This window comes from Rhamphochromis sp. 'chilingali' (genome assembly GCF_963969265.1).
Source record: "Rhamphochromis sp. 'chilingali' genome assembly, chromosome: 14".
NCBI lineage: Eukaryota > Metazoa > Chordata > Actinopteri > Cichliformes > Cichlidae > Rhamphochromis > Rhamphochromis sp. 'chilingali'.
In genome coordinates this window covers 2,589,958-2,616,947 of record NC_137941.1, presented here as the reverse complement: position 1 = coordinate 2,616,947, position 26,990 = coordinate 2,589,958, and the positions used below count along the sequence as shown (strand labels likewise).

General features: G+C 44.0%; 1 protein-coding gene across 4 annotated transcripts in view; it reads right to left on the bottom strand.

Annotated features, from left to right (window-relative positions):
• LOC308409961 (neuropilin-2-like) overlaps nucleotides 1-26,246 on the bottom strand; it is a 93,665-nt gene extending 67,419 nt beyond the window's left edge. For 3 of the 4 annotated variants that reach the window (XM_080902956.1, XM_080902958.1, XM_080902959.1), the window contains exons 1-3: nucleotides 25,391-26,236; nucleotides 13,481-13,661; nucleotides 1,454-1,635 (exon numbers count right to left, since the gene is read on the bottom strand). In XM_080902956.1, coding sequence (XP_080759082.1) covers nucleotides 1,454-1,635; nucleotides 13,481-13,661; nucleotides 25,391-25,466 — 439 coding nt within the window. In that variant the 5' untranslated portion in view covers nucleotides 25,467-26,236. Of the gene's footprint in view, nucleotides 1-1,453; nucleotides 1,636-13,480; nucleotides 13,662-25,390 lie in introns of all 4 variants that reach the window. The other variant, XM_080902957.1, reaches the window with a different exon arrangement.
• Between the last annotated feature and the right edge of the window lie 744 nt (nucleotides 26,247-26,990).

Here is a 26,990-nt window from a genome sequence, read left to right as displayed (position 1 = left end):
ACAGTAATGTGTTGGAATTATGGAGTTAAGATTAAAAAGAGACACAAACAAATGTTTACACGCAAAGAAAAAGAGAAATGACTTGATGATAAATTCAAAACAAAGTAACTGATTCACAAATCTGCCTTTCTCTTTTTTTTTGTCGCTCTCTATTTCTCCCTCGGGTGCTTGAGTGTGAACGCTGACACTCATGTTCATCAGGTGGACTCTGTCTTGTGTAACAGTCACACACACACACACACACACATGCACGCACGCACGGAGGGAAAGACAAGAAATCCCAAAACGCTGGTGCCAGCAAGTGAGAAACACCAACAAGCACACGTGTTGTGTTAGTAACCTCAGCCCTCTGTGTGTGTGCATGTGTGTGTTTGTGTGTCTCAGGGGAGCAGGGCTCAGGACTCAATTAAGCAGGCATGTGTGGAATGCTTTCAGGGGGAACGGGACAAGATGGCCATGGGGCCGACGCTACGCGCCTCTCTGTCTCGCATGCCCTTGATCTCAATTGGTCTCGCTTTGGCTGACCCGTAGCAGCGTGAAGGGGAGCCGTGTCGGATACACACACTTCTACACACACACAAAGTGCCATGAAAGGAAGAGATGTCTTGCCTGGACAGACTAAAGAGCTCTCGAGGGTCCTCGGCTGCGGCTCTTGTGGTTTTCGCTCTGTCTCCATTGACACCAGGGAGATAAACGAGTCTTGGTCGCCTAATGAAGCATGTTCGATCCTCTGCTAGCTTGTAATACAGTTACTAATAGCCTATTCATGGGTGCAGTTCTTATAAAATCCTGTTCACTCACTGTTAAGGCTGCCCGCGTGTGCGGGTCATTTACAGTGATAATGTCCTTTTTGGGAGTGCTGGATAGACTTTATGGGTGCCGATGAAGAGGGCTTTGTCAGCCGTACAACAGTGTCGTACTGGGGTTGTCCTGGCAGTTTAAATTCTAATTTAATAAATGTCATTACAGGTTATTAAGCTTGAGTCTGCAATCCGTGTCACCTGGGCTGGAGCCTATCGCAGCCAACACAGGGGGAGAGGCTGGAGGATGACAAAGGCAGGCATCCACACAAGTCAGAAAAAAGTATGTTGAGTGACTGTGGCTCAGGTGATAGAGCGGGTCACCCACCAATCAGGTCAGTGGCCCCCTGTCTCCTCCACTCTGCTGGTTAAAATACTGAACCCCACGTTGCCCCGATGCATTGTGGGATGGGGTGTACTTGCAGGGACTCCATCAGTACCAGTCCGTGTCATCATGTCTTTGGGCTGCTGGACGAAACTGGAGCAGCCTGGCTTAGGTAGAGCATGCAAACTCCACACAGAAGCACAAATGTGCTAACCACATCCGCCCATGATTCAACCACTGAATACAAACTGTTCAGTATCAAAGGATCTTTATTCTCTTTATATATATATATATATTAAAAAAAAGAGCAGCGTAAGTGAAAACTTACCAGTTTTGAAGATTTCATAGCGGAGCGAGAACCCCGCCCCCTGGTGGGCGTAGTCTGACACAAACTTGATGTGGAGCGCAGGCCCTGAGGATATGATCGGCGGGGGGGCGATGTTGCTGCAGTGCTTCCCCAGTAGGTCAGCTGACTCTGAGTTCCCGTCATGGATCTCTACATAGTCATACCTGCGACACACAAACACACCTCACTAAACACCTGGGCAGAATTTCCAGTGGCGATTCAGAGCTCGGTCGCAGGCAGAAACACACATTCACCAATCACGTTCAGCCTAAAATACACGAGTATATTCGAGAACATCTGAAAGCATTACATTAGTAGACTGATGAGGTGTTTAGAGGAGGAAAGGAAATGATGGTTCAATTACAGGAAGAGAAAACTGTTAAATTCCCCACAAGCTGCTTTTACTCTGATCTTATTAGTTTCTTCTCCTTTCTTTTTTATTTGGCAGGCATCACATTGGATTTGACTGTAAAAAGGAAGCAAAGAGCAGATTGTTTGCATCTATAAGGGGCTAGAGGGACTTCTGAAAGCACAGTTACTATCAGCGGCGGCATGGGTGTCATCGCGATTCAAATAAATACAGCAGAAGAAGCTGGCAGTTCACATATGGTGCGAGATGAAAAGCACCACCTGCGTGAAGCAAAATAGAAAAAGAAACCTTTTTAAGATTCTGTAACCGACTGATCACAGACTCCAACAGCTGAGCTTCGTGGTTTGCAGAATATAAGTACAAACAAAAGGAACGTGTGAGTAATATGGCGAGCACTCTTTTATTCTGCATGATGTCACACACAATGCAGTTTAGAAATCCCCACAAACAGATTCCCACTTTCACACAATATATTTACAAGTTTGATGGCTTTCAAAGCACAAAACAACGCAGCACTTAAACAGCGATCGATCTGTTTCCCATAAATCACAAGATTTCTGGTTAAAGGGTCAAAGTCACAAACGTACACAAAAGCCAAACTGTTTGAACCGCGAACGGACACGAGGCCCTTTGATGGTACAAATTGACTAATGTGGACCGAATGACTCTGGTTTACGTCTCGCAGAAATGTGAGTGGATCGTGTTTGTTGCTCGGCTTGTTTTCAAAGACAAATCCACATTTTCAAAAGGATTTAGGTCATGTCTGTGCTGTTCCCTCCGGCTGTGTTTATGTTTAAATAAGACAGGAAGCACTGCGATACACAATTAACTACAAATAATCAAGATGATCAACAACTAAATGAAAGTTTCCTTGTTTTTTCATATCTGGTACTTTTTAATAGCGCTGTCTCCGAATTTCACGGTTATTTTCAATATTACACATTTATTTGCTACAGATCAGCAGATGGGTGCGAGCAAATGTTTTTTCCTCTGTAAAACGCTAGTACTGACTGCACATCTATTTTTATTCTTTTTTCTTTCATGTTTTCTGAGCACAAATGTTACGGCCCATCTCCGGAGCGGCAGCAGGAGCGTTGCCTCTGTGTCTGAATACCAGAGACACACCTGCCTGGCTCTAAAATAGCTTCCTCAATAGAATTTCCTCCAGCAGCTAATTTTCTTACAGCAAAACAAAACTCTGGCTGACCTCCCCCTGTAGATGTTTGTCCATCACATCGCCTACTTCTGACCACATGAGTCACATGAATTGCTTCAACACTGAGCTTACAACATTTTTCTAAAGTAATCAAATGGACACGCTTCCATTTACCCTGGAGTCTAAAAGGTTTATACATTTAAATACTTTACAGTGGAAACAGAAAACCTCCCAGTGAGACAGTGGATTAATGGATCATTTACCACTGCATATTAAACATGCAGTACAGACATATTAAAGTTAAAAACATATATAAGGCCAGTTGGTCTTTTCAGTATTTGTCAGCATGCATTAGTAATGCGCATTAAAGTTACACTCATGTTGTTACTTTGTTACAAACGTTCCTCAGCGCTCTGCAGGATGCGCACACATCTGCACTAGCGCTATGATCAGCTGATTTCAGTTCCCGTGCAGGGAGGAGTGAAAACTACAGCGTGGTCTACAACTTTTAAGGGGTCATGACGTGAGAATTATTTTTATTTTTATTGTATGAAAGGACAAGAGTGTGATGGTAAAGTGCAAACTGCATCCAAAGACTGGTGTTAAAGCAGAGTGTATGCAGACCCCAGCATAGCAGCCAGAGCCTGTAATTAAACAGGTAACGACGGCAGTGCTGAGCCGCCACACTCAGCGCTGAAGCCTCCATTACAGCCTGTAAATGCTTCTGCAATAGAAATGCAACGACCCTAAAAGAAAACACTAGAAGAAAATTCATGTCCTCAGAAGGATAGGGATTCGTGTTGGTGTGTCGGACTGTAGCCTAAGGTTTATATTGTTAACTTCATATGCTATAGTGCATTACAGGCCATGGTATGGAGTAATGTCACGTAATGTAACAGAGTACTTTTTCCAGGAATAAAAATCCATAAGCTTTATTAAGAAAAACTCCGATGCTGGCCATGAATGCTGCTGTTTGTGGACAAAGAGGCCAAAACACATTCACAGATAGATGTTTTTTGTCATTTAGAAGGATAGTGATAACTCTACAAAAACTATTCAGCCCAGACTCTAAACCTCATAATGAGGTGCCAGGATTTAAGAGAGACACGACCTCTGTGGTCGAAAAATGTGTGACAACGTGACAAAAACTCCAGTTCGCCAAATGGGCACTCGGGGCCGGCTCCATGCACTCCCATGTTAAAATACTCCACTTTAGAGGAGAAAGGCCTACAGACTGATACAAAAACATGACTGTGTCTGAGGTTAAGTGTACTCACAGCATGTCCAAACAGTCTCTGCAATCCCATCCATCCATTTTCTTCCACTCATCTCTTAAACTGCAATTCCAGTGATTTAATACTATGTTACTTAGCCCTAATTAACAACTACAATGTTAATTAGGGCTAGCACTCATACAATGTATAAATGTGATAAATGAACCTGATAAATAAGCACTTCCCTCATCCGAATATGATTACTTCTGGTTCCAAATTTAAAACAAATACTAAAATAAATGCTAAAAGCTTCCAAACAGGGGTTTGCTAGCCTACAGGTGAAGTCAAGGTGGCGGTGTCCATCTTTTAAGTACAGTTTATGCCTTTAACTCTAGTCAGCGCCTTCTAGTTTGTGCTCCTTCTCATTACTTGACACATCCTGCCATAGTAATAGGTGGTACATTTTTTTACAGAGTAACATTTTCAGCATGTTATACTCTCAGCGAGCATTTTCCAACATGTTCATTCGCCATAACATTTGCCTTGTACAATAAACCCCACGAACAATAGCGATGAAGAGCAGTGTGTGAGCGTGCAGTCTGACAGGTGAGCCACCTCCCAACATAATGAGGGTCACACACCTCCCACTCTCCCATCATGCTTTGTGAGGAACTAACACAGTTATGACGCGAGCTGTCAGCGCACTGCGAGCATGTGTGCGCGCATCTGTGTGTGTGGATGCGCGCGCACGTGTACGTGTCAGAGTTCCTGTCATATTTCCCCAAGAGAACGCCTCATTGTGGTGACAGTTTCCTCCTCCCCTCTCTAGCACTGACAACTTTGTCTAACAGTTACTCACACCAGCACAAGATCTCCTTTTCTCTCTTTGTTCTGGCCTGCGCTGTTTCTAGTGATTTCTATTCTTTTCTTTCTACTGTCATTCTTTCCTCTCTTCCTCTGCGTGGCTTGTTTTAATGTTGTCAGGCACATAACCAGTGGCTAAGAGCCAGTGTGTGGGTAAGAGAGAAGAAGCAGAGATGGTGAAGAAGGATTAGGAGAGCTTTTACATGTTTTAATGTTTAACTCCGCTTCATTAATTGTACTTATAGGGGAAAAACATGAGATTACGAGCGAGATACATAGGCAGGTGGCAAAAAAACAAAACAAAAAAAACAAGATGATAATTTTTCCGAGGCCCAGCTGTCCTCGAGCCGGCATTATCCACTTTTGGAAAGCATTTTGGAAAAAGCTCAGTTTTCAGGTGTAGAAGCAGGGTCAAAACGAAGAGGAGAAGATTTGAGATTTAGCCGGTGCAGCGTGGATGTAGTCTGGGAGGGAACATGACACTGCATTCACTCTGCCAGCTCCACACCTAAGACAGACAGAGACAGGTGTGCTTCGTGCCAGCCGTCCTCCCTCCAGCTCTGTACTTACACGACTACTACACGCTCGCATGAGACCTGCTTCCATGCACATGTAAACACATGTACACACACAGAGCCTGTGGCCATGCACACTGATCTATAGAAGGGTTCCCAATCTTTCTGTGTGTAGGAGGTTCACAGCTTCTAACAAACTGTTTAATCTTACCCCATCACCCCAATACATTTCACTGCAGGCCAATCAGTGATGTACTGAGACTTGCCACGGGGAATAACACGAACCCCAAATGTGCTTCTCCCACACTTCTCCCTAAAATGTATTTGTTAACGAGCTGTTTGCATAACATGGGAGGGAACACTGGAAACCAGGACAAGTGAGGATTGTGAGCACAAATTGAGCTGTGAAAGAAGGCCTTAAACCACCTCTAACATTTGACATTCTGAGAGATTTGTGTGCCTGCGCTTGTTTGTGTTTTGGGGATGTTTCAGAAACGAGAGAAGCCAAGGCTTTTCCAAAGCCTGCCTGCCGGGAAGCAAGCGAAAGATTTGGATACAGATGAACTTCCACCCCTGATTCTTTTAATTGCCTTCCACACATTCCCTCTTTTTGGGTTGGGAGTTGTCTTCTTACACCTGCACGTTTCTTTCAAACATCAGGGGCGCCCTTACAGGCAGACGGAGCGTCTGTGCAGCACACACGGCCGGTGACAACAAAGAGAGCTGAAGCCGGGCCAGGTGGGCGTTTAAGTGTGACAGGATTTTCGCGGAGAGGGAACAGAGAGGACAAACGCCTGTTAAAGCGTTGGTGCAAATTCAATCTATTAAATGTTTTTTGGGGGGATGATATGTTAGCTTGATAGGCTTCTGAGAAAGTTTTTAAGGGAAATGACATTAACTTCATATTCAAGCAATTCACACGTGCATGCATGCAGACACACTTTGCAGCTTTAGTCATGTGAACATTGCAACGGACTTTAAGCTAAGCTAAACATATCGGTGATATTTTAAAGTGGTTCAAAAGGAAGTGAATAAAACTATCGACTCACTGTCAAGACAAGAAATAATTATAGGTTTGGTGGTTTTAGCAAGCCCCTGGGAATCACAAGTGCTTCTTGCAACAGCGCATGTCCACAGCCTGGTACGCTTAGAGTGTTTTGCTCTCTATAGCCACTTTACCCCTTCATAATAGCTCTCCATGGGCTGTACTTTTATCATAAACTTTATTGTGTAAAGTTAAGAGCATGGCTGCTTTGGCTGGCTGCTGGATGCTGACACAGTAGCTGTCTGCTGTGCTTTACCCTCGCTGACCTGCACCTTCCAGCCACGTTTGTGGTTTATTATCTTTTTAAAGCATTTTCAACACAAATCTTAAATAATGCAGTTTGTTGTGTGTTTCATTGTACTAACGGACTTTCAATAAAACCTGTGCCATGCTTTCATTTCCATGATACTCAGCAGGAATTAGCAGCTGTGTAACGCACTCATACAGTGTATGGATGTTCCTTTTTAACCAAGCATGCTAATAAGTTAATGCTCCACCATTTCCAATAAATATGTTTACTCCGGAATAAAAAGATGAGATTGAAGGACAGTGAACTGGCCCAGGATCAGATCCCAGCGTGCCGAGGAAGGTCCGGTTCGTTGGAACCAGCTGCCCGCTGACCTGAGATCAGTTACATCTGTGCCAACATTCAAAAACAAACTCAAACCCTGTTTGTTCACACAGGTCTGCACTCAGTAGCTGTGTGTGTGTGCGCTTGTGGTTTTCACCACTGTAAGGTATTGTAACACCTACACACCCGAAGTCAAGGCTTCAAAATGTGAATGCAAAAACCAAAAGGTGGTGCTGCAGCTGCTCCGCCCATCTTTTTTATACAGTCTGAGGCTAAATGTCGAAACGAAGTATTTGTAAAGCGTTCACAGAACGAAGGAAAAGATCATGTAGCGCTCCCACTTATTTCTTATTCGAAATATTCACAGCTGATTGTTGTGGCTCCCTGCTGTGTGCATACCTGTGTGCATACCTGTGTGCATACCTGTGTGTATACCTGTGGAAACGTAAAGCAGCAGTGAGTTTGTCACCAAAGCCGTTACCAGAGAGTAAGGAGGATGACTGACTTCACTGATATCATGTAATAGTACTGTTACTGCAGACAGCTGGACAGTGTGAGTTTGTGTGTATATATATAAGTGCGGATGTGTATGTGTCCACCAGTAGTCTCCACGACAACCAATCGATTCCTCATTATGGCTTTAACACACATTGATCAGGCTCAGTCCTTCACTACTGCACACGCACACACACACACACACACACACACACACACACACACACACACACACACACACACACACACACACACACACACACACACACACACACACACACACAAGATTAGCAGGGACACCTTCAGGGCACCGGGGAGTGTCTGTAAATCAGAGCACTGATATTATCATTATTACCTACCCTACCTTGAGGCGTGTGTATGTGTGTGTGCGTGCTTGTGTGTGCATGTGTTCATGTGCGTTTCCTAAAATCACTCAACAAATCTTCTAATTTCTCTTTCTGTAACATCAGGTCACTCAAGCAGTGGAGGATAACTTAATCCCACCTTCCACTGGGGTTGAAGTGTCTGCTTATTAGTTCTGCACTGGTTATGTACTCGAGGCATTTTCTCTAGTTTGGAGAAGAATAACCTGAGAAAGCAACACTTTGACACTTTAAATCATTGTTGTTTCTGGTTTCTTACTTTTATAGAATCTGAGGTTTGAGAATCGAGAAAAGATCACATGGAAACATTTGAAGAGACAAAACTAAACGGAGGAAGTCTCATTAGTTTGTGACTGTGAGGCTTCACGCTGCACACACTCTGTGTGGACTGAGCTCGTGACAAAACATTTATGTAGGTCTCGTCAACTGGCTGCGTTGCTCACCATCCAGATGTGCTGCCCTGCATCGAGTCAGCACGTGAACGTCATTTTAGCACAAATAGGGCCCTATACAGGAGCTGTAAGTAACTGCAGATGTTGTTTATTGCTTCAGCATATAGAAGCTGTTGTTATTTGGTTGAGTGGCAGATGAGGGATGAACAAACTACTATGCAGCAACAACAACGAGACCCCTCTCTCTACAAATAAATTGGCAGCATGGCCGTGATCCAGCCTGCAGGGGAGGAAGGCATCCGCCTGAAGGTAGTTTTCCCGTCTCAAAAGCAGGTAAATAAACTCAAACTATGTGTCGTGGCACAGATTCAGGCTCGGAGAAGAACCGTCAGCTCGTCTGTGTTGGGATACTTGTCTGGACGTTGACTCTCCTGCTTGTAGTGACTGTGATGTTAATTCAAACTTGCAGGCAGCTGCTAAATGCCCACAGCTGGTAATTGAACAGCCACTGTCACTCCATATGTTCTTCCTCCCTCTGTCATATAGGCTTTTCATCTCTCTTCCCACCTTTCTCTTTCTGCCATCCTGCCCTCAGGCTAGTGTCACATCACATCACTCTCCCTTTACTTCGTCTCTTGGTCGCGTCGCTGGGACTTTTGCTCACCAGACAGGTGTGTGTGTGACAAAATAACAGTATCACAATACTACTGATTTAGCAATGTTTGTATTTGATACACCTCAGATTGAAGAGAAGAGAAGAGAAGAGAAGAGAAGAGAAGAGAAGAGAAGAGAAGAGAAAAGCTAGCGTGAAGTGAAATGATTGATTGAGGCAGAGTACAAAGACAAGGTCTAAATCATTAGTGAAAGCATTAATGTCGGCTGGTGCTTCTCTGTCATATAAATCACTTTTTAACTCACTGCTTTACTTCGTGCTTATTGTTTAAGCCATGCAGCCGTGAAAACGGTGATGTGACTGTCTGCCTTTTACACGCTATAAGGGTTTATTCTAGAGCCAGAATCCACTCCCAGCATCTGCTTCTGCTCCTTATGCAGGTTTATGGAAGCCTCATGCTGCATGTCATTTCAATATTAGCAGATAGCATCTTAACAGGGTGTGGTCCCGCTGAATAAGAGGAGGCTGACTTAGAAAAGGAATTGAAGTGATGTATAGGCACGAATCATGAATAAGAGAGAGCAGATGCATTTAAAGCATTTAAAGGAAGTGTATGTTTTCTGATATGCGATGCTCAATAATGATTTGGTTTAGGAGGGACAAAAAGAGGAGAAATTAGCTGGAAACAGAGAGAGGAGACTGGAGAAGATGAACCCAAAAGGAGAGAAGAGGATAGGTAAATGGAGGTGGATAAAAGATGATAGATGGGGTCTACTGGACGGCAGTGTGAGGGTGGGAGGGGCAAGGAAGGGTGAGATAAATAGTGCGAAGGGAACGGGAAAAGGGCCAGACGGGAAGAGGAGAGGAGGGAGCTGTCAGGATGATTTGAGTTTGCCCCCAATGGACCCTGACGCTGCACTTTTCAGTATGTGTGTGTGTGTCTGTGTGTGTGTTCATTCCAAAATAGAGATCTTGCTTTCAGCGACAGAGCAGTGCAGTGAGCTTACAGGAAGCTCTGAAGCAGTGAACCAGCTGTTGTCTCATACGGTAAACTTCAGGAAGCATCTCTTTGAAACTCTACCTGACAATCCCAGAAGTTTCACATCAATCCAGAGAAGCGCTTTACCTGGATTTCACAAATACTGTGAACACTCACACAGAATATATTTAGGTTACAATCAGGTTGAAGAACTAGAGCCAAAAACCTGGGAGAGAGCTGGACTTCTGTACCATCGTTTGCCTGGTGCTCAACACTTTTTCATAAATCTGTTAGGCTTTAAAAAACTTCCCTCTAAATTTTCTAACATTCAGCTGAAGGAAAAACCTAGTGTGGTGATTTCTGATGGTCACGCTCATCTTCATGCTATATTCTGAGGCTGGGTTTGAACTCCCTCCTAGATATTTTCCATTCATTACAAAACTATTTTTGTGTCCGACCAAGCACAACGCTCAGAATGTCTTCCAGGAGAGACACATATCCAAGCAGCATTGTTTCCCATCGCCCTCTGGGACAGCTGGCATTTCAGTTTTGAGCAATTATAAACCTATTTGATTTCCTGAGTGCTTCATACTGCACTGTTGGGTGTGCTGAATAACAGCGACACCAAGCATGCGTGCCTCTAAGGTGAAATAAAGCAGAACATTTTCATCTCAGGGCAGCGAGTGCTGTTGTTCTATGAGAGGTCGATGGCAACGCAGATGAAGACCGCAGTCGTTTGAAATGCCTCTGAGGCCATCCGTCATCAGTGCTGGTGACGGAGCAAATCGTGGGTTTGTCACCTGGGAGACTACGATTCGGTAAAAAGCTGTGATTTTGGTTAAACATACCACAAACGTTTAAAAGTGTCTTATATGTTCCCTCGAGTATCCTTTTATCTTTTTCAAATATTCCTAATTGCTTTTTTATGCGAAGGTAAGAGAGAAACAGTATCTCCTGTATGCTTAGACTTGACAATAAAGTCTCGAATTGTTATAAATGAGTAAATGTAACAAACTGGAAATGACTTTCTTAAATAATTGAATATGAAATATCTTTCATCATCTATACAAGCTACATAAAGAGACACAAATAGCTACAGTTTCAGTCAGATTATCGAGTTCAGACTGACTTAAAAATACACACAGGTATAACAAATACAGCAGACTTACATGGACATACATGTTACCACGGTGATGGTCACGTGATGCAAAAAGGGAAGCCATGTTGATTCACGGAGTTCCCGATGTTCCTGTCGTTCCTTTTCATCTCCCCGAGTCCCCTCAGCTGTTTCCCTGCACTTAAATTACTGCTGTACATGAATCTTAATGAAAACATCTCTCTTTGTTCTGGCTTCCACTCCATCGATTTTCTCTGCAGAGCCACCGGAGTGCTTGACAAAATGTGATGCATTATAGATTACAGATTCCCATCTTAAATTGCAATCAGGCCCATAATAGATGAGATTGCTTCATCGTAGTGACATAATAAAAGAAGTCCTGCCTGGCCGGGCATGCAGATTCATAACCGTGCTGTTGTCGCAGCTCAGTGTTGGTGGAGAGACAGATGCTACTGTACGGCGAGGGGGTTGTTTTAATGATAAAAAGTATGGGAGGAAGCATATGCTTGTTCATAATGTACTCTTTGTCTGTTAACACAGATGACTCCTTTGTCCCAATAATGTGAATGTGTGTGTTTTCGTCCCCACAAACTAAAGATTAATGGCAGTTTTCACTTGCTCATAGCTGAAAATCTGCACGTCCAAGAAAAGAAACACATTTATAACGTCCTTATGACCAAACAGTGTTAAATGACAGAGACATCAGGGGGCTGTGCTGGTGTTTGTGTGTACACTCCCCCCACAAACACAGACGCACACCGGCAGCCTCTTCTCCTCGGCCTCTTTGCCCTCTGAACCTAACAGCTAAATTTCAGCCTACCGTTACACAAACACACACACACACACACACACACACACACACACACACACACATGCACGTACTCAGTGCCTGCAGACTTAAATAGCCCTGAGTTGTAGGGCACTTGTAAGCTTGAGATGTTACCACCAACAGTGTCTCCCTCTTAATGGCATAATCTGCACGGTGACTTTGCAAAAAAGGTGCTTGTCATCACTGGGAACAACCTGGAGTTATTTAAAGGCAGTGTACAAACACACATGTACACAATCAGAATGCATGCACCACAATAAATAAATCAGCTGCTGGTGTTTCTTGCAGATTTCCTCCTCCTGGGAAATGGCCGGGGTTTAAATGGATGCGAGAAACTCAGAGAGGAAGGGGAAAGGAAGTGCAGATGTAGCAAAGAAGGGAGGATAGATATGTCAGAGAGACAAAACTGAGAGAGAAAGAGCATCTAATGTATCAAAGTGAATGCAGAGTAAAAGTGGAAAAAAAATGTTGGGGGCAGGGAGACAAGAGAGAGAAGTATGCTTTTCATTTCCACAGCACAGCGCGAAAGAAGCAAAACTGAGCAAAGCACAGCGGGCTTTTCAACCTTTCAGCCTCTCAACAAACAGGCAGCCGGTTGAAATATTGATGCTTCAATTCCAACAAAGGAATGTCTGAATGATTTTGGTACATCTGAGTGGGGAAATTCACCTATCTATAATTGATACGGCTGAAATGTTAATAACTGGATGGGAATGCACGGGAACGGAGGCGTAGGCTGAAAAGCGTGCACGTGTGTGCGTGCGCGCTCACAGTGGCGGTAACGCCCCAAAGGGTCTCCTCTGCTGTTTGCAGGATGCATTCACTCATGATGTGACAGTAAGCAGTTTCTTTTAAGTCAAAGCATTGGACAGTTAATACATTCATAACTTGAAGTGAGAACTTTCTATATGACTTTGGCAAATCATTCCCTCTGTACTCAGCTGTTTGCAGCCAAAGTGGAGGTAACAGTAGACTCAAACCCTGGTGGAAGCCTGTTACTCAGCCTGCCTTTATCACTGCTTGCTGTATTTTTATTTCAGACTGTCAAAATGTCCTCGTTCTGTGAGCCTCGGTGTGCAACCGAAGCCAAACAGCCAAAAAACAATGATGGACACCAAATCCTCTAATCTGTGTTAATTCTTCCAAAGTGTGAAAACCATGCTGGAACAGTAAATGTGTTGTAATTAGACCCTGATAATTAGAGACAGGGGACCCAGGGAGGTCCCAGAGTGATTATTATGGGATAGCTAAAGCCAGAGAAACAGGAGGAGAGTGGGCTGAAGTTCACCGAAAACACTCTGCAACTCTCACACAGAGAAAGGCTGGCTCACACAAAAAGCCGTCTGCAAAACTTCTCGTCTTTCCTTAGCTGCAACTTAGCGAGCAGCTTTAAATCTCTTAATCTGCTAGTTTTTACTCCTTTTTTTGGCAAGATATATCAAGTCCTTTGTGCATTTTTCGCTTACCTGCAGTCCAGTTTCTCTATTTCAAAGTGCGGGTTAAAGTTCAGGACGATGCGCTGCGAAGACTCAGGGGCCGTGATGACCCAGCGGCAGTTCTGGTGAGGTGGATACTCCAGAGGGTAGCCGGGGGTGGTGATGTAGCCCGCATCGCTTGCATCTAAATTGCCGCCGCATGGTTCAGATGCTGGATGGAAACAGAGAGAGATAAGGAGAAATCATGTTTTACACAAGTCTGGAAACTCGAGTGGATAATATGATTACTTATAGGCTTTGGTCACCAAAATCATCCTGCGTGTTTGAAACGTTAACACAGGTCAATACACGAGTTCACAGTTAGATTAAGTTCACCGATTAACTTCTCGGATGAGAGGTGAAACGTCTTCAAGTAACTTAAAGAAGTCCAGACGCTTTTCTTTGCAAGCTCCTTTAACTACGATGACCTGGATGACTGAGAACCTTCACAGACACATTTCACCGATTAACGTTTTCAGGGAAATTCAGGAGCAAGAGGGCAGAGGCTACGTGACCCAGAAGACTAAAGGTGAAAAAATAAAATACAACTGAAAGACAAATAATAAAACAATGACGAGAGATAAACTTCCATATTAATTTTTATCTGTAATAACCTTCACAGCAGCAGGCGGGGCTACAGTTCTGTCTGCTTATCGATACTGACCAGGAGTACGAGTGAACTTCCAGTTATTTCAGAGCATATTTGTTCATTGTGCATGAATTCTCACAATAAATGAAGCAAAACAGATAAAATGCAGATAAGAGCAGTGTGTGCAGAGACAGGATATGAGTGTGTCTCTGTGTGTGCGGTGTTAAAGGTCAACACAGCATCGTGAAGCACAAAGACTTCATTCTGGCCTGGAAGGACTGCCATGCACGCACACAGACACACAAACACACACGCAGACACACACTTCCAGATGCAGCAGTTACTGTCACAGAGCGGACCCACTTGTCAGCACTCATACGTCTGTGTCACATCATAAACAATACTCCTCGTTCACTGCCGCAGATGTACCCTGACATAGATGGGTAACTCATACATATCTGTGACACCCAGCGGCACAACACACACAACTCCACTGTATGAAATCTTTGGCACTTATTGTGCACAATGCTGGCTCTCCTGTTTGATGGACTGCACAGGCTAAATATGCCGAGCTTCTTCATTGTTTAAGATCTGCAAAACACAAGTTAAACCATCGTGGCGAGTACGTGCTGAATGCGAGCTTTGTTGAGTCCGATATAATGGCGCAGTCTGAGCCAGCGACAGACAGAGAACAGTCAACCGCCACGTTTTTTAGTCTGCTCCAAAATAACATCCACCCAAGTGATCCAGGTTAGGGTTAAAGTATATAACACGAGTAACTTGTTCTTCTGCACTGGCAGAAAATTAATAGTAAGTGCTTTTTGTTTAAAAAAAAGAGACTATTAATTCAAATATCCAGGGAAGAATTTCAGCAACCAAAAATGTGATCAATCAGAGCATCTCCAACAAAGCAGATGGATTTTCTGCAAATATTTTGGAGGAAGAAAAGATGGCTACAATAGGCCAGGTTATTCTAGTGAAAACAGCATCTGTGAGCGCCGGCTGCTTGATGGGAAATATTTGGCCGGTGAGCAGCCCCTAAAAATAATTTCCTGTTTTCAAAAGAAGGAAAAACAAACTCACAATCAAGCTCTTGATAGTCAGCAGCTTATTGCTCTCTCAGCCGTGACTAAATATGCATCAAGAAACTCGCCTCAAAAGAAAAAAAGCAGAGGAAGAGCAGCAGGAGGAGGTTAGGTGAGCTGTCTTTGCTACGATCTCACCCGCTGGGCCGTGACGTTTTATTTATCGCCACTGTGCTGAGAGGGATGACATAGCCAAGTCAAACTGCTCGGCAGAATGCAGCATGTTTTAAAGCCATAGCTATTAATAGTGTGGCTACTGTAAACTTACTCTGAGTGGAGTCAACATATGCAAACATTAATACACGCACGCATAAACACTTTATCGGGCACCATCTTCGAAACTAATTAAAAGAAAAGGTCAAACAAAAACGCACGTCGAAAATATCACTTTGTTGCCACACTCACATGGCTGACTGCGTATCAGACAGTCAGTAAGAGAGGATTAAAGAGCCGGTAAGACTTCAGCGCTCAGCGCACACCGTGAGTGACACTTTGGCATCTGTATCTGGTGTCTACCTCACTCTGTCTGCAAACAATTAGTGATAACCGCTCCGTATCTCAACATTTCTGCCTGCCTCTCTTTGGTCTCTGGCGCTGAGAACCAACGAGTCCTGTTTATGTCCTCCTGACATACAGTGGTACAGGAGTAGGGTTACGTGGGCGATGTAACCCAGCCAGATGGATTTCATCTCAGCACCACCTGGATTAGTGTTTAACCACTCTGGAATCTCACAACGACATCAGCCAAACACCACTTTTAGCACACGCTGCTTTGCTAAACGTAGCTAATGAAAACTCTTGGAGAGGTGATGCAAGGGGTGTAAAATCAATGACTGCGGATTCAAATCTGACTGATAAATGAACTCCTGCTTGGATGTTATCTGAAGGATAAGGAAATCGACTCTGGCACATCCAGAGGTTGTTTTTTTAAATTTTCGTTTTTAATAGCTGACCAAATTGTTCTTTCCACAGACGTTGACTCAGCTACACATAAATCATTTGTGGTTAAAGTTGGCTGGATGCTTTAAACAAATACCTGTGCAACTATACACTTCAGCATTTACCTCAGGAGCTGCGCTCCGTCATTGTAATAGTATCCTTTAGGACCACTTTGATTAAAATAAGGTTATTCCTATTTGAAATCCATAGTTTTCTGTTTTCCACATGTGGGATCTTAAGGTGGGCGGGGGGGCTAAACTCTTGGTACAGAGCAGGCATCTAAAAGACATAAGACACTGACAAAAATGGCATGAAAAGGAGAAACTGGAGTAGAGGTGGGTTGCAAAGTGGCTTGCAGAGGTAGCAGCAGTTGTAGCATAACATTCTCTATATGAGGTTTTCCAATAGGATGTGCATAAAGGTATCAGCTGATTTTGAGCTGTCAGCTGATACAGGCTAGCTCTGGTATCAGGTGTTAGCCGCTAAAGCTAAATGCTAAATATACATATATATATATTCTGGCTGAGTCTCGCTACCTCTCCTCTCCCTGTTTCACCTCTGGCATACGGCCGATAAAGACAGCACCTCCAAGTGTCTGATGAATAAGGCCGGTGTGATATTTAGGCAGGTGCCGTGTGTGCATGAAGTATAGTGTCTGCTTTACTTTAAGGGTCTATTAATCTCCGGACGTGCACACATACACAAAGTCGTTCAACAAACACTGCATCCAAACAGAGCAGAGAGTGACACAAATTGAGGCGATGAGGGCACGGATGACATCAGATCCTTTAGAATGAAGTGCCATTCATGATGAATTTCATATTGCACACGAAACATGTAAATATACAGCCGGTGAAACGTCAGGCCCCTGCAGCGACAGGCCAGCGTGCAAAGGGAGGGACACGGCTCCGGGTTTATGTCTGTAAAACAGGGAGGTGCATAAATACAGCTTCCAAAAGCAAACCTGCTATAATCCTAATTTGTATTCCCCACCCAGACGTGCACGCTGTGAAAAAAGTGCAATGTGTGTCAGAACAGAGAAGATGCTGAGTGGGGGAAATGCCTGACTTCACGTCAAGAATTACCAAATAGGTTAAAGACAGAATCATCCTTTAATCGTCACAGAGCAGCCTGCTGCGAGCAGCTGCAAAGGTGACGGTCCATCCTGGTGAAGTGGGGCTGGGCAAACAGGATGAGTGCAGCAGCTGCCGGCGACAGGAGACGGGAGACAGCAATGCTTGCTTTACTCGTTTTTCTTTTATTACACTAACACAGAGAGTAGAGTTTATAACAGCAGAGGTTCTCTTCATAGGTTTAAGCTTATTTTCCACTAGATTTGATTCAACTGTAATGGTTGGTTTCCATTACAGTTGAGGGGCACTTATTGAAAGTCCAGTGATGTCATTTCTATGCGACACAACACAAGATTGGAGGACATCGAGGCGATGGTGCGCCTGCTGCTCGGCCTGCAGCTTTCTGTCGGACTCCAGGTTTGGGTGTGGCCATGTGCGTCGTTGCCGTTTGATTCCTGTGAAGGAGTGCTACCACCTAATGGAAAACTAGGGAAAAGCTAGCTAGTGGAAAAGAGGCTACAGTGACTGTAGTACCGTGGAAACCTGAATCAGCGTTAAGTCCTGTCTGACTTGGTTTTTTATCATTTGGTCTAATCCTACAGCGTAGCATCAAACTAGGCTCTGGCCGATACTACAGCGCCGAGCGGGTACTTTCACAAGGCGCCATATCAAAACATCGGCGTATTCTTTGGCGCAGTGTGTCCTTGCCTTATCCAAACACTTTCCTCCTCTTGACCCTCGTTTTCACACAGTAAAGCTTTTCTCTCAACCGCATCAGCATGTGTGATCTTCAGGGAGAGGCTGTATTTGCACCACACATTCACAACAAATGCAACCACTGAACATCCCCATTCTGAATACAGACCACACACACACACACACACACACACACACACACACGATAAGCAGCAGTAAATGGTGCTAAGCAGTCGAGCACAGATATAAGACAGGTCATTGCATTATTTATGGCTCTCTGCCGTTTAGTATTGCATCCTTGATAACACCTATTCAGCAACTTTTCCCCACATTCCCACCTCAGCACACACATACACTCAGATGTACCCACAGAGGAATCTATGACAGTTCCCACAGACCCAAACTCGTGCACACTCTTCTCCATGAAGCTGGTTCGCACAGTTGAACCAGATCCTTGTTTGTTGGCCCCAAATGCAAATTTTCTGACCTTGTTTTTAAGCTCTTACTGATTCGTTTTCCCTCTGAGGGAGTCTGATTTGACTCTAAACAGACACTTTTCAGCTCTCGCTCGAGACTTGCGACCTCGTTACGGTGACCTTTAAAGAGTCGGGTCCTTAAATTTATCAGTATGTTCTGGCCATCTGCATCTGCAGTTTTCCAATCTTTCTCTGCATTTCATTCACTATTTACAAACATTGTGAAACGCCTACAAAAGCTGCAGACACTGAATCCTTAAACGTTAGAGATACAAACACAATTAAAAACCTTTGGTGTGACTCTGGGAATATGACAGACACTGAAAATAACAAAGTGAAATGTGTTGTTTGGATCATACCCAGGTGCTTTTAGTCCCCCAAACCTGGGAAACCTCAGGAATGGACGGAGAAAGAGAAAAGAGAGCAAAGGAGAAAAAGCCAGAGCTGGATGAAAGTGAGAAAGGGAGAGTAATGCAAGAACATCTGTCTCTCATCAGCTGAAAGGAGAAAGTCAGCAGCTCAGAAAAAGCTCACCGGACCAAAAAAATTATAACCTACACACACATACTGTACTCACACAGACACACAAACAGGTGGGGCTGTTTTCTCCAGGTGCCCTGCATTAAGACTCAGTGGAAAACCACAGAGTGAGCGTGTGTTTATATCTGTGTAAAGCAGAGGGAGGGATGAGTGGAAGACTACAAAGGATCTGAAAGAAAGGAAAGCGTGATCGGAGAATGAGGAGAAGGGAGAAAGTGACTCATAAAAAAAGCTGAGCGTGTGATACAGAAAAAGCACCGACATCAGATCAAGTTTCTCTGCTCAGGAGCAAAGGCACACCCTGATCTACGGGGCTTTAGACAGTAGACACAGAATCTAACAATAGACAAAATAAGACACAGAGAAAGACTTCAGATCAATACCAGAGCAGCAGCGGCTAATTGGAAAAACTCTCAGAGGCAGAGCAGCGTGAGGGAAGGAGACCGTTAAAGGTGCAGTCAGTAGAATTCCTCGAGTCCTTAAGTTCTCTAAGCAAACAAACATCAGTGTGAGCGTGCCAGCTATCACTGAAGAAGCTAAAGATCTGAGTTTGGAGCTGGGAGTGTCAGCTGATGCTGATGGATGGCTGTGGGAGACGTTCTAAGTGCAGGTGAGGCGGTACAAGGTGAAAAATAAACCCTGGCTCTCTAATGGCTGCAAATGCAAATCCATCCATGTGTTTACCGACCTGACGATGACTGTGCAAAAAGAAAAATGGTTGTTGTTAGTAACTAAAACAAAATAATGAACAAGAATTAAACTCAAATGTGGAGAAAATATAATTCGTTTGCCTGATGAGGTGATGATGGCTGTGATTAGTGAGACTCTGGAGTCACTGCTTTCAAAAAGTTGTGTTTTTATTGTAATACGTGCACTCGTTTCCCTAAATCTCACCTCTGACATATACTTTTAATACAATAACAACTAAAAAAGACCAAAACTAACACTGAAAGCAATAAAAACGAGTGCTGTCAGCGTTAATCTCCTTAAAATGCCATAACCGCATTAACACGCCAAATCTCCGTTAGCGAGTTAACACGGATCGCCCCACGCGTGGGGCTGCACGGCATCAACACGTTAGCGTGGTTAGCTCATCAACGCGTTAGCGCCGTGCAGCCCCACGTACGGGGGGATCCGCGTTAACTCGCTAACGGAGATTTGGCGTTAACGAGAGTAACGCTGACGGCATTAATAAAAACTACACTGAATTAAAAAACAAAAGGTCAAACTAAAGACTGATTAGAAAATACAAAACTGGTCTTTGGCCTGCACCACATTTCATTTTTGTGTGCTGGACTGAAGTCTGCAATGATTTGAGCTGTCGCTGCATTACATCGCATGCACGTCACATAACTGGTCATTCTTTACATTTTTATCAGAAATTTAGTGTTTCCAAGCCAGTGATCTGACGTATTGCACATTTAACACAGACTTTTCATATATTTCGACATTTTTTAGTCAATATCTTCTTTAATCTCTTTAGCTACATCTAAGCCCTGCTGTGTGGCTGAATAAAATTGCTAACTTTGATATTATGATTGTAGTGAAGGCTGCTATCAATCATCCTGTATCTTGTATATAAAAAAATTGATTATGTAAGGAATGTTTTTGCTGATCGGTGGGCCGTAAATGTGACGTATTCCTTTAAGTCACTGAAAAGAGCTCCTTTTAAACAGCGTATGAATGAGCGTCTCTAGCGAGTCGTGTGAATGGATCTCCAAAGTACGAGAAAACACAGACTGACAGAGTTCCAGGGACCAGACAGAAAGTGAGCGGCTGAAACAGTAAAGAGATTTTCCACCGTGGCAAAGTGGGGCTAAAAGAAGGTGAGGGAGGTTTCTTAATCGGGGTGAGGGAAAACACTGACAGAGGGAGGTGTGGAGAAAGACACAGAGCGCACTATTAAAGAAGAGCTGGAGTGCCATGAAAAGTAGAAAACAACAGGATGATTCGGTGTGACGAGGAGAGAAAAAGGAAAACAACCTGTGGCTTCGTTCCACAGCGCTCCGGAGGGACTGCTGCAGACACAGAAGGCCTGGCTTACTCTCTCACAAACACACACACACACACACAGGTTTTTCTTTGTGTGCGAGGATTTTAAAAGAAGTGGGAACAGGCAAATATCCTCATTTGAAAGATTTCCATGATCTCCCTTTCCCTCTGAGGACAAATGTTCTTCACAAGGCTGCAAACACAAGAACACCCACTCGCTCCCAGCATCCTCTCTAATTACTCCAGTCATTACCAGTGGCCAATGAAGACACTAGAATACTAACAGTTTACTAATGGCATGATAACTGTAATTAGAACATCCTGCTGGACCCACTAATTGTCCTTTCCCTTTTACAGATGAGAGGAGAGAAAGAGAAGGGGCGACTGTGCCAAAGGTTAATTGGGTTAATGTTTATTCGCTCATTGCAGCTAGGTTGTTGATGTCGATGGAAAAACCACTCTGTTTTTAGGCTATCATTATTCTAATGACTGAGAGACTAATGTCATCGTGCTTGATGCATGTGATTGTTGTTTCTCTTCTAGCTGCACGGCTCAGTGGCATGTAATGCATTTGTTTTTGTTTGTTTGTTTCTTTTAAAAAACTGGAAAAAAAGCCGCCGTGGTGATCTGAGTCCCTGATGAATACGTGTAACGCTTAATCCTGAGGCCTGGTGGAAAACACCTGCTGCCTGCAAGATGATTAAAATGAAATCAGCTCTAAGGTGTCACCTGCACCAGCTCGGCAAACTCAGCTATCTGATAAAATGTTTTAATAAACCTGACCATCACAGGCCAACGCAACGCTTAGTCCGATCTGTTCCCTGACATCTGTAAAGCAACATTTCATATTCAGTGTCAAACATCCCTTTATTATAATGTCATTTTATACTTATCAAGATCACATGAAGAAAATTAAATCCTTCACCTTCAGTGTATCATAATAGGAGTACATATTTATTAATAAAATGTGCAGTACGTTGCCCAGAAACTCTCTTGTGCGTTTCAGAGAAGAATAAATCTGGGTTAGTTTACTGCAGGTGGCTCCACTCAACTACTGCTTCACACTCTGCTGCCTTCCTCTTATTTCACTAATGCCCCGTAATACTTTCTCCCTTTCATTTTCTCTCTTGCACACGTCCAAACTCTCCTGATTTCTTGCTCAATGCATCTCTTTCATTTTTTTTATTGCTCCATTTTTTGCGTGTACTTTATGGGGAGAAAAGTTTCCAATTCATGTTGGGGAAAGCTCGCACGTTACACCCTCAGAATCAGTGGATCAGTCGACAAATATGACAGAAAAGAATAACTCAAAACAAACAGATTATGGAGAATGCACACAAATTCACCAGGAAGCTGATTTAAGGATCGTTAATTGCTCTTAATGATAAGCAGGCTGTTTGAGTTTTTCCACAGCTCTATAAAGGCCTGTGCAATTATAGAAAATACTGTTGAATTCATATTTGCGTACTCTAATATCTGCAGTGTTTCAGGTTAAAACCTGGATTTGTAATTACGTGGAATGACTGTTTGTGGCAGCGAGTCAGTTCATTAGGTTCTGAGCTATAACCCCATTATGTGAATGACATGGATGATTTGTTTTATTGGTGGCCAACTGACGCTTACAAAGCATTATGACCCAAATTGATGTAACATTTAATTACTACGAGCTGACCCCACCGGGAAACACAGACCCACTCACACTCACAGCACACGGTGCACGTACAGGAGAAGCTGTTTCATGTTCAGCGACCAAACTAAAACATCTTCACGTGGATGGTGAAGCACCTGCTAGACGGTAAGCCTTTAAGTCTGCCAGACGTTCTTATTTATCCCCCTGCATGTAAATGGAGCTGTTAACTTCACCTCCGGAAATTCTTCCCACTGCTCAGACTTTTAAAATCACACCAGGCCGGTTGGAGCCATCAAAAACAATCACATAAACCAAACCTTAATGCGTACCTGTGGGCAATTCACCACCACCGCTAGCACACTTCTTACACTTAGTATCATGGTGATCCTGTTTCATCATCCACCATATTTCAGCAGAGACACTATGGAGGTAGACAGCTGGTCTTGAGTGGCCAATTATGTCCGTTTATCTCCCTTCCAGGCACAGCTGTGATCAAACGGAATGAAGAAACAGGATCAAACAGCGAGGCTAAAAATCATTCTTCCGTTTCGTTCACTGCTTTTTGCTGCTTCCCTCTGCCTGTTTCTGTCTCTGCTGTCTCTGTTACTTCCTCCCTCTGTACTTCCATCCCTCCCGCGTCTCTCTATATATACACTTCTTAGTCTCACTATGCTTTCCTTGCTCATCTCTCCAGAGAGAACAAAGTAGAGGCATCTATAAAAGTTAACTGCTGAGAAAGCTCCATTCTGCATATCCTACTGCTCAAAATGTGTGTGTTTGTTCCAGAGATGCTCAGTGTACCTGCAGGGAAACCTCGAGGGGAGCTCGAGGGGGTCCCCAGGAAAATCAGGCTTCACCTGCTGTCAGCAAACATAAAGTAAGAGGTCAAAAAAGAACAGAATATCAACATGTTCTCATATTTAACCCCACTGTCAGCGTCATTTAGCTGGAAAAAGAACAAACTCCAGTCAGTGGCATTGAAGTTAAACACCTCATTCATCTTCCTTGAATGCCACAGAGTTTCCATCTGAATGTTTCCTGTGCTGGACTGCAGCACATACTTCCTGCTTTGGTGTTGAATATAAATGTGACTAATTTTAAGACAAACAACTGCTGATCAAATGACCCGCTGTTCTTTCTTCTGGACAGGAAAGCCTCAGAACCGTTGCATGCTTTGCACAAAGTCAGCAGTTTTTAATTATTTATAGTATTAATAATCTGAACATTCACATCACCTCACACAGGCCTTAAATTACTAGTTCAGATTTAACCTAATGTAAAAATGCCCACAGATAGCAGGATGCTCCACCGTACAGTTTCTCACATCAGAAGTGAATTGTATGTAAAGAATGTCCTCCCTGTGCCTTCTGTACTTCTGTGGTTCTCCAAAACAACATTTGGCAATCAGGGCCACTCAATCCAAGTCATGAGATCTGCAAAAGCCCTCCGGAATAAGGCAGTAAAACCTCGAATGCCACCAACCTCCCTGCAACCACCCCCTTTCGGTTCTCTCTCTCTCTCTCTCTAGATTTACACATATGCATTCACCACAAAGCAGAAAGTGAAACTCGAGGAGAGACTAGAAGTATATCTCCAAGTATTCAGGTCTTTGCACAGGCAGCAATGAGAAACCAGTGCTAACAATCAGTGTGTGCAGCGAAAACAAAAGTCATCAGTCTCCTGGTAAAGGCCGCAGTAGCTAAGCTCTTAAATTTACGTAAACTGAGTCAGACCACTCGGAGTCCTGAGTGTCCATCAGCTGAGTCGAACTCCCCATACACCCCTGCCTGTGACGATGTAACAGAAACTTTGGGTAACGAGTGTTTTATGTGGTGACAAGTAGGTTCGTTGTAACCAAAGAGACTTAAAACATCGTCTGTGCATCAAGTTCTCATATGGAAAAAGATTTTTGTGGCTATCCTCCTCGTGCGTAAAGGTTGTCTGGAGACGAAAACGCACACAGCGATAGATTCTGCCTCTCCACATTTAACAGAGAGTAAAAAGCAAATGCGTGTTCCCTTCTCACATCATATTCCCGCTTATGCACTCGAAGGTGAACTCGTGGTCGGGTTACACAGCCGCAAATCCCGTCGCTCACACGGGCTCGGGAGCGAACGCGAGCCTCCGTGGAGCGCCGGGCCGGACCTGACCTCCGGTACACGGAGGCAGCAGTCCCGTCACACCGGCCGCCACCTCTCCGCGCTCCCGGAATGACAGGAAGTCACCGTAAAGAAATGCGTTCAGCTTTTTTCCTTTTAGTAAAAACAGTTTCGAGGAATTTTAGAAGAGCGCAAGAGATGGAAACGTGCTGGAAGAAGAACTGCTGACAACAAAATTACTCCCGACAGGAATTTACAGAAGATTTCGATCTGTCATCTTTTTATTACTGAACGTTGTTACTGATGTTTTTAAGACGATAAAATCAACGCTGATTAAACCAGCATCCCTTCGAAATCAGCCCTGGATTAAATTTTTTTAAAAAAAAAAACACGGCTGGTGACGAAGGTACTTCATCTGTAAAGTCATCGTGACAAAATAATTTCTGTTGCCCGTTCGTACTTCCTAACGTTTGTCCCTGCACCGGACCGAGAGAGCTGGCTCACAGGCCGTCCAGCAGCGCGGGTCTGTCTCCTAAATGTGATGAAAGTAATCAACGTCCCTCAGCAGTGCGCCGTTTCAGCGCATTACTTGGAACGGAGCGGAGATTTGGCTCGAGCCCGTAGTCACCAATTGCGCAATGATGCTTTCCCTGAATTTACTTTCACTGCACTGAAAGAAAACAACTTTTATTCGTTTTGTGATGTGTAACTGCTCTTATTTTCTCTTTTTACACCTTGTGTGACGCTTGGATTTAGGCGGACAGCAACAGCATCAAACTTACCTCCTTCCCCGGCTTTTACCGCTGAAGGTAACAGAAGAGCCAAAATACATCCACAGAGCCAAACGAATAAATCCATCTTTCTCCCTCAGAATAAAACACGTCTTCTCCTCCTGTGTGGTTTTATTTGCTTTATCTGACACACGGCTCCAAGTCGCACTTCCCTGACCGTTTCCACAGTTATCTGTTTTTCTAACGTGCAACACGGTTGTGTCCAAAATCCAAAAGCCGGACAGCGTTCACCCGACTCTCTAAGAATAACACGCCGGAGAAAATAAACAGTTCATGCAGTGTGAGTGCGTGCCGCCACTTCTCCTCAACCAGAGCAACTTGTCTAGAAACGCAATTTGAACTCTAAACACGGTTTACAATCCATTGCTGTGCGCACAGTCGGCAGCGCAGGGAAACAGATCAGCAGAGTAAATAAAGAAAATTGTGCGTTTTAAATTAACTAGAAACCAAAAAGATCATCAGAGAGCGCTAACTGCGACGGAAACGGGGAAAAGTAACTCGCGTCTTTCCTCCTTGGATTAAAAATATTTCCAATTGTTTTATGCAAATATCTTCAGGCGCATTTTCTTGGTAAGGAAATTAAATGTGTTCCGATCTAGTTTCCCGGTAATGGTCCGTTCATGCGCAAAAGACAACGCAGGATCTCCGAGCAGCTCGATCTGCGTGCGTAAAGCTGGTAGGCAGAAAGAAACGTGGTGCCTCTCCGCTGTCCTCCCACAACTGTGCGTGTCTGCGCTCAGACGCTCTGCCCTGTTCCCTCTCTCTCTCTCCCGGTAGCACGCGCTCCTTTCCCTCCACTCTCCGCCGGGTTTGTGGCAGCGAGCAGGACCGCTCACTCAGTCCCCTGCCTTGGTGCGCGTGCACGCAGTGCGCGTGCGCGTGTATCGGATTACAGTAGGCACCTCGGCCCGCCTCCATATAGCCCCTCACTGATTAAAGAGCAATTTCATCTCCTCTCTCTCTGACCATCTCTTACCTCCAACATATCGTTCCCACTCTCACCATTTCTTTCATTTTACCAAATTTCTTTCTGCCTTCTCCCCAAAATGTTCCACTTCATTCTCTTTCTGTGGCTTCATACTTTCGCCTTTCTGCTCACATGTCTTCCTCCAGTCCTCCTGGTATTAAAGGGAATCGAGTTTGAAAGAAGAGAGGCAGAAAACTGGGAGAGAAGATGCCCACAGCACAGCTTTATGAGCTTTGTAGTATAGCACCAGGAGATTTAAGGTACCTGGTGCTGGTTTACAGCATTACAGGGGAAACATTGATCCATGTATGGTTTGCATGTATAGACCAATCAGAACGAAGGGGAATCTTCCGGTAAACTTTGACTCGGGATTACTATGAGAGAGGTTTACTTGTCATGCAGAGCGGCCGTTGTGGTTTAAAGGCTGAATTCCGGGATGCAAAAATTCATACACACCTTTATGCAAACACATAAGCCCTTGTCTACAAGCCAGGGCAAAAAGCTGTTTACCAAGGGCACATGGGTCAGTGCTGAACAGAATCTAAACGAGGGGCGGAGGACAGACAGGAAAGCTATACAGACGCATGCAAACAAACGCTTTCACCACACAAGCATGGACATGTG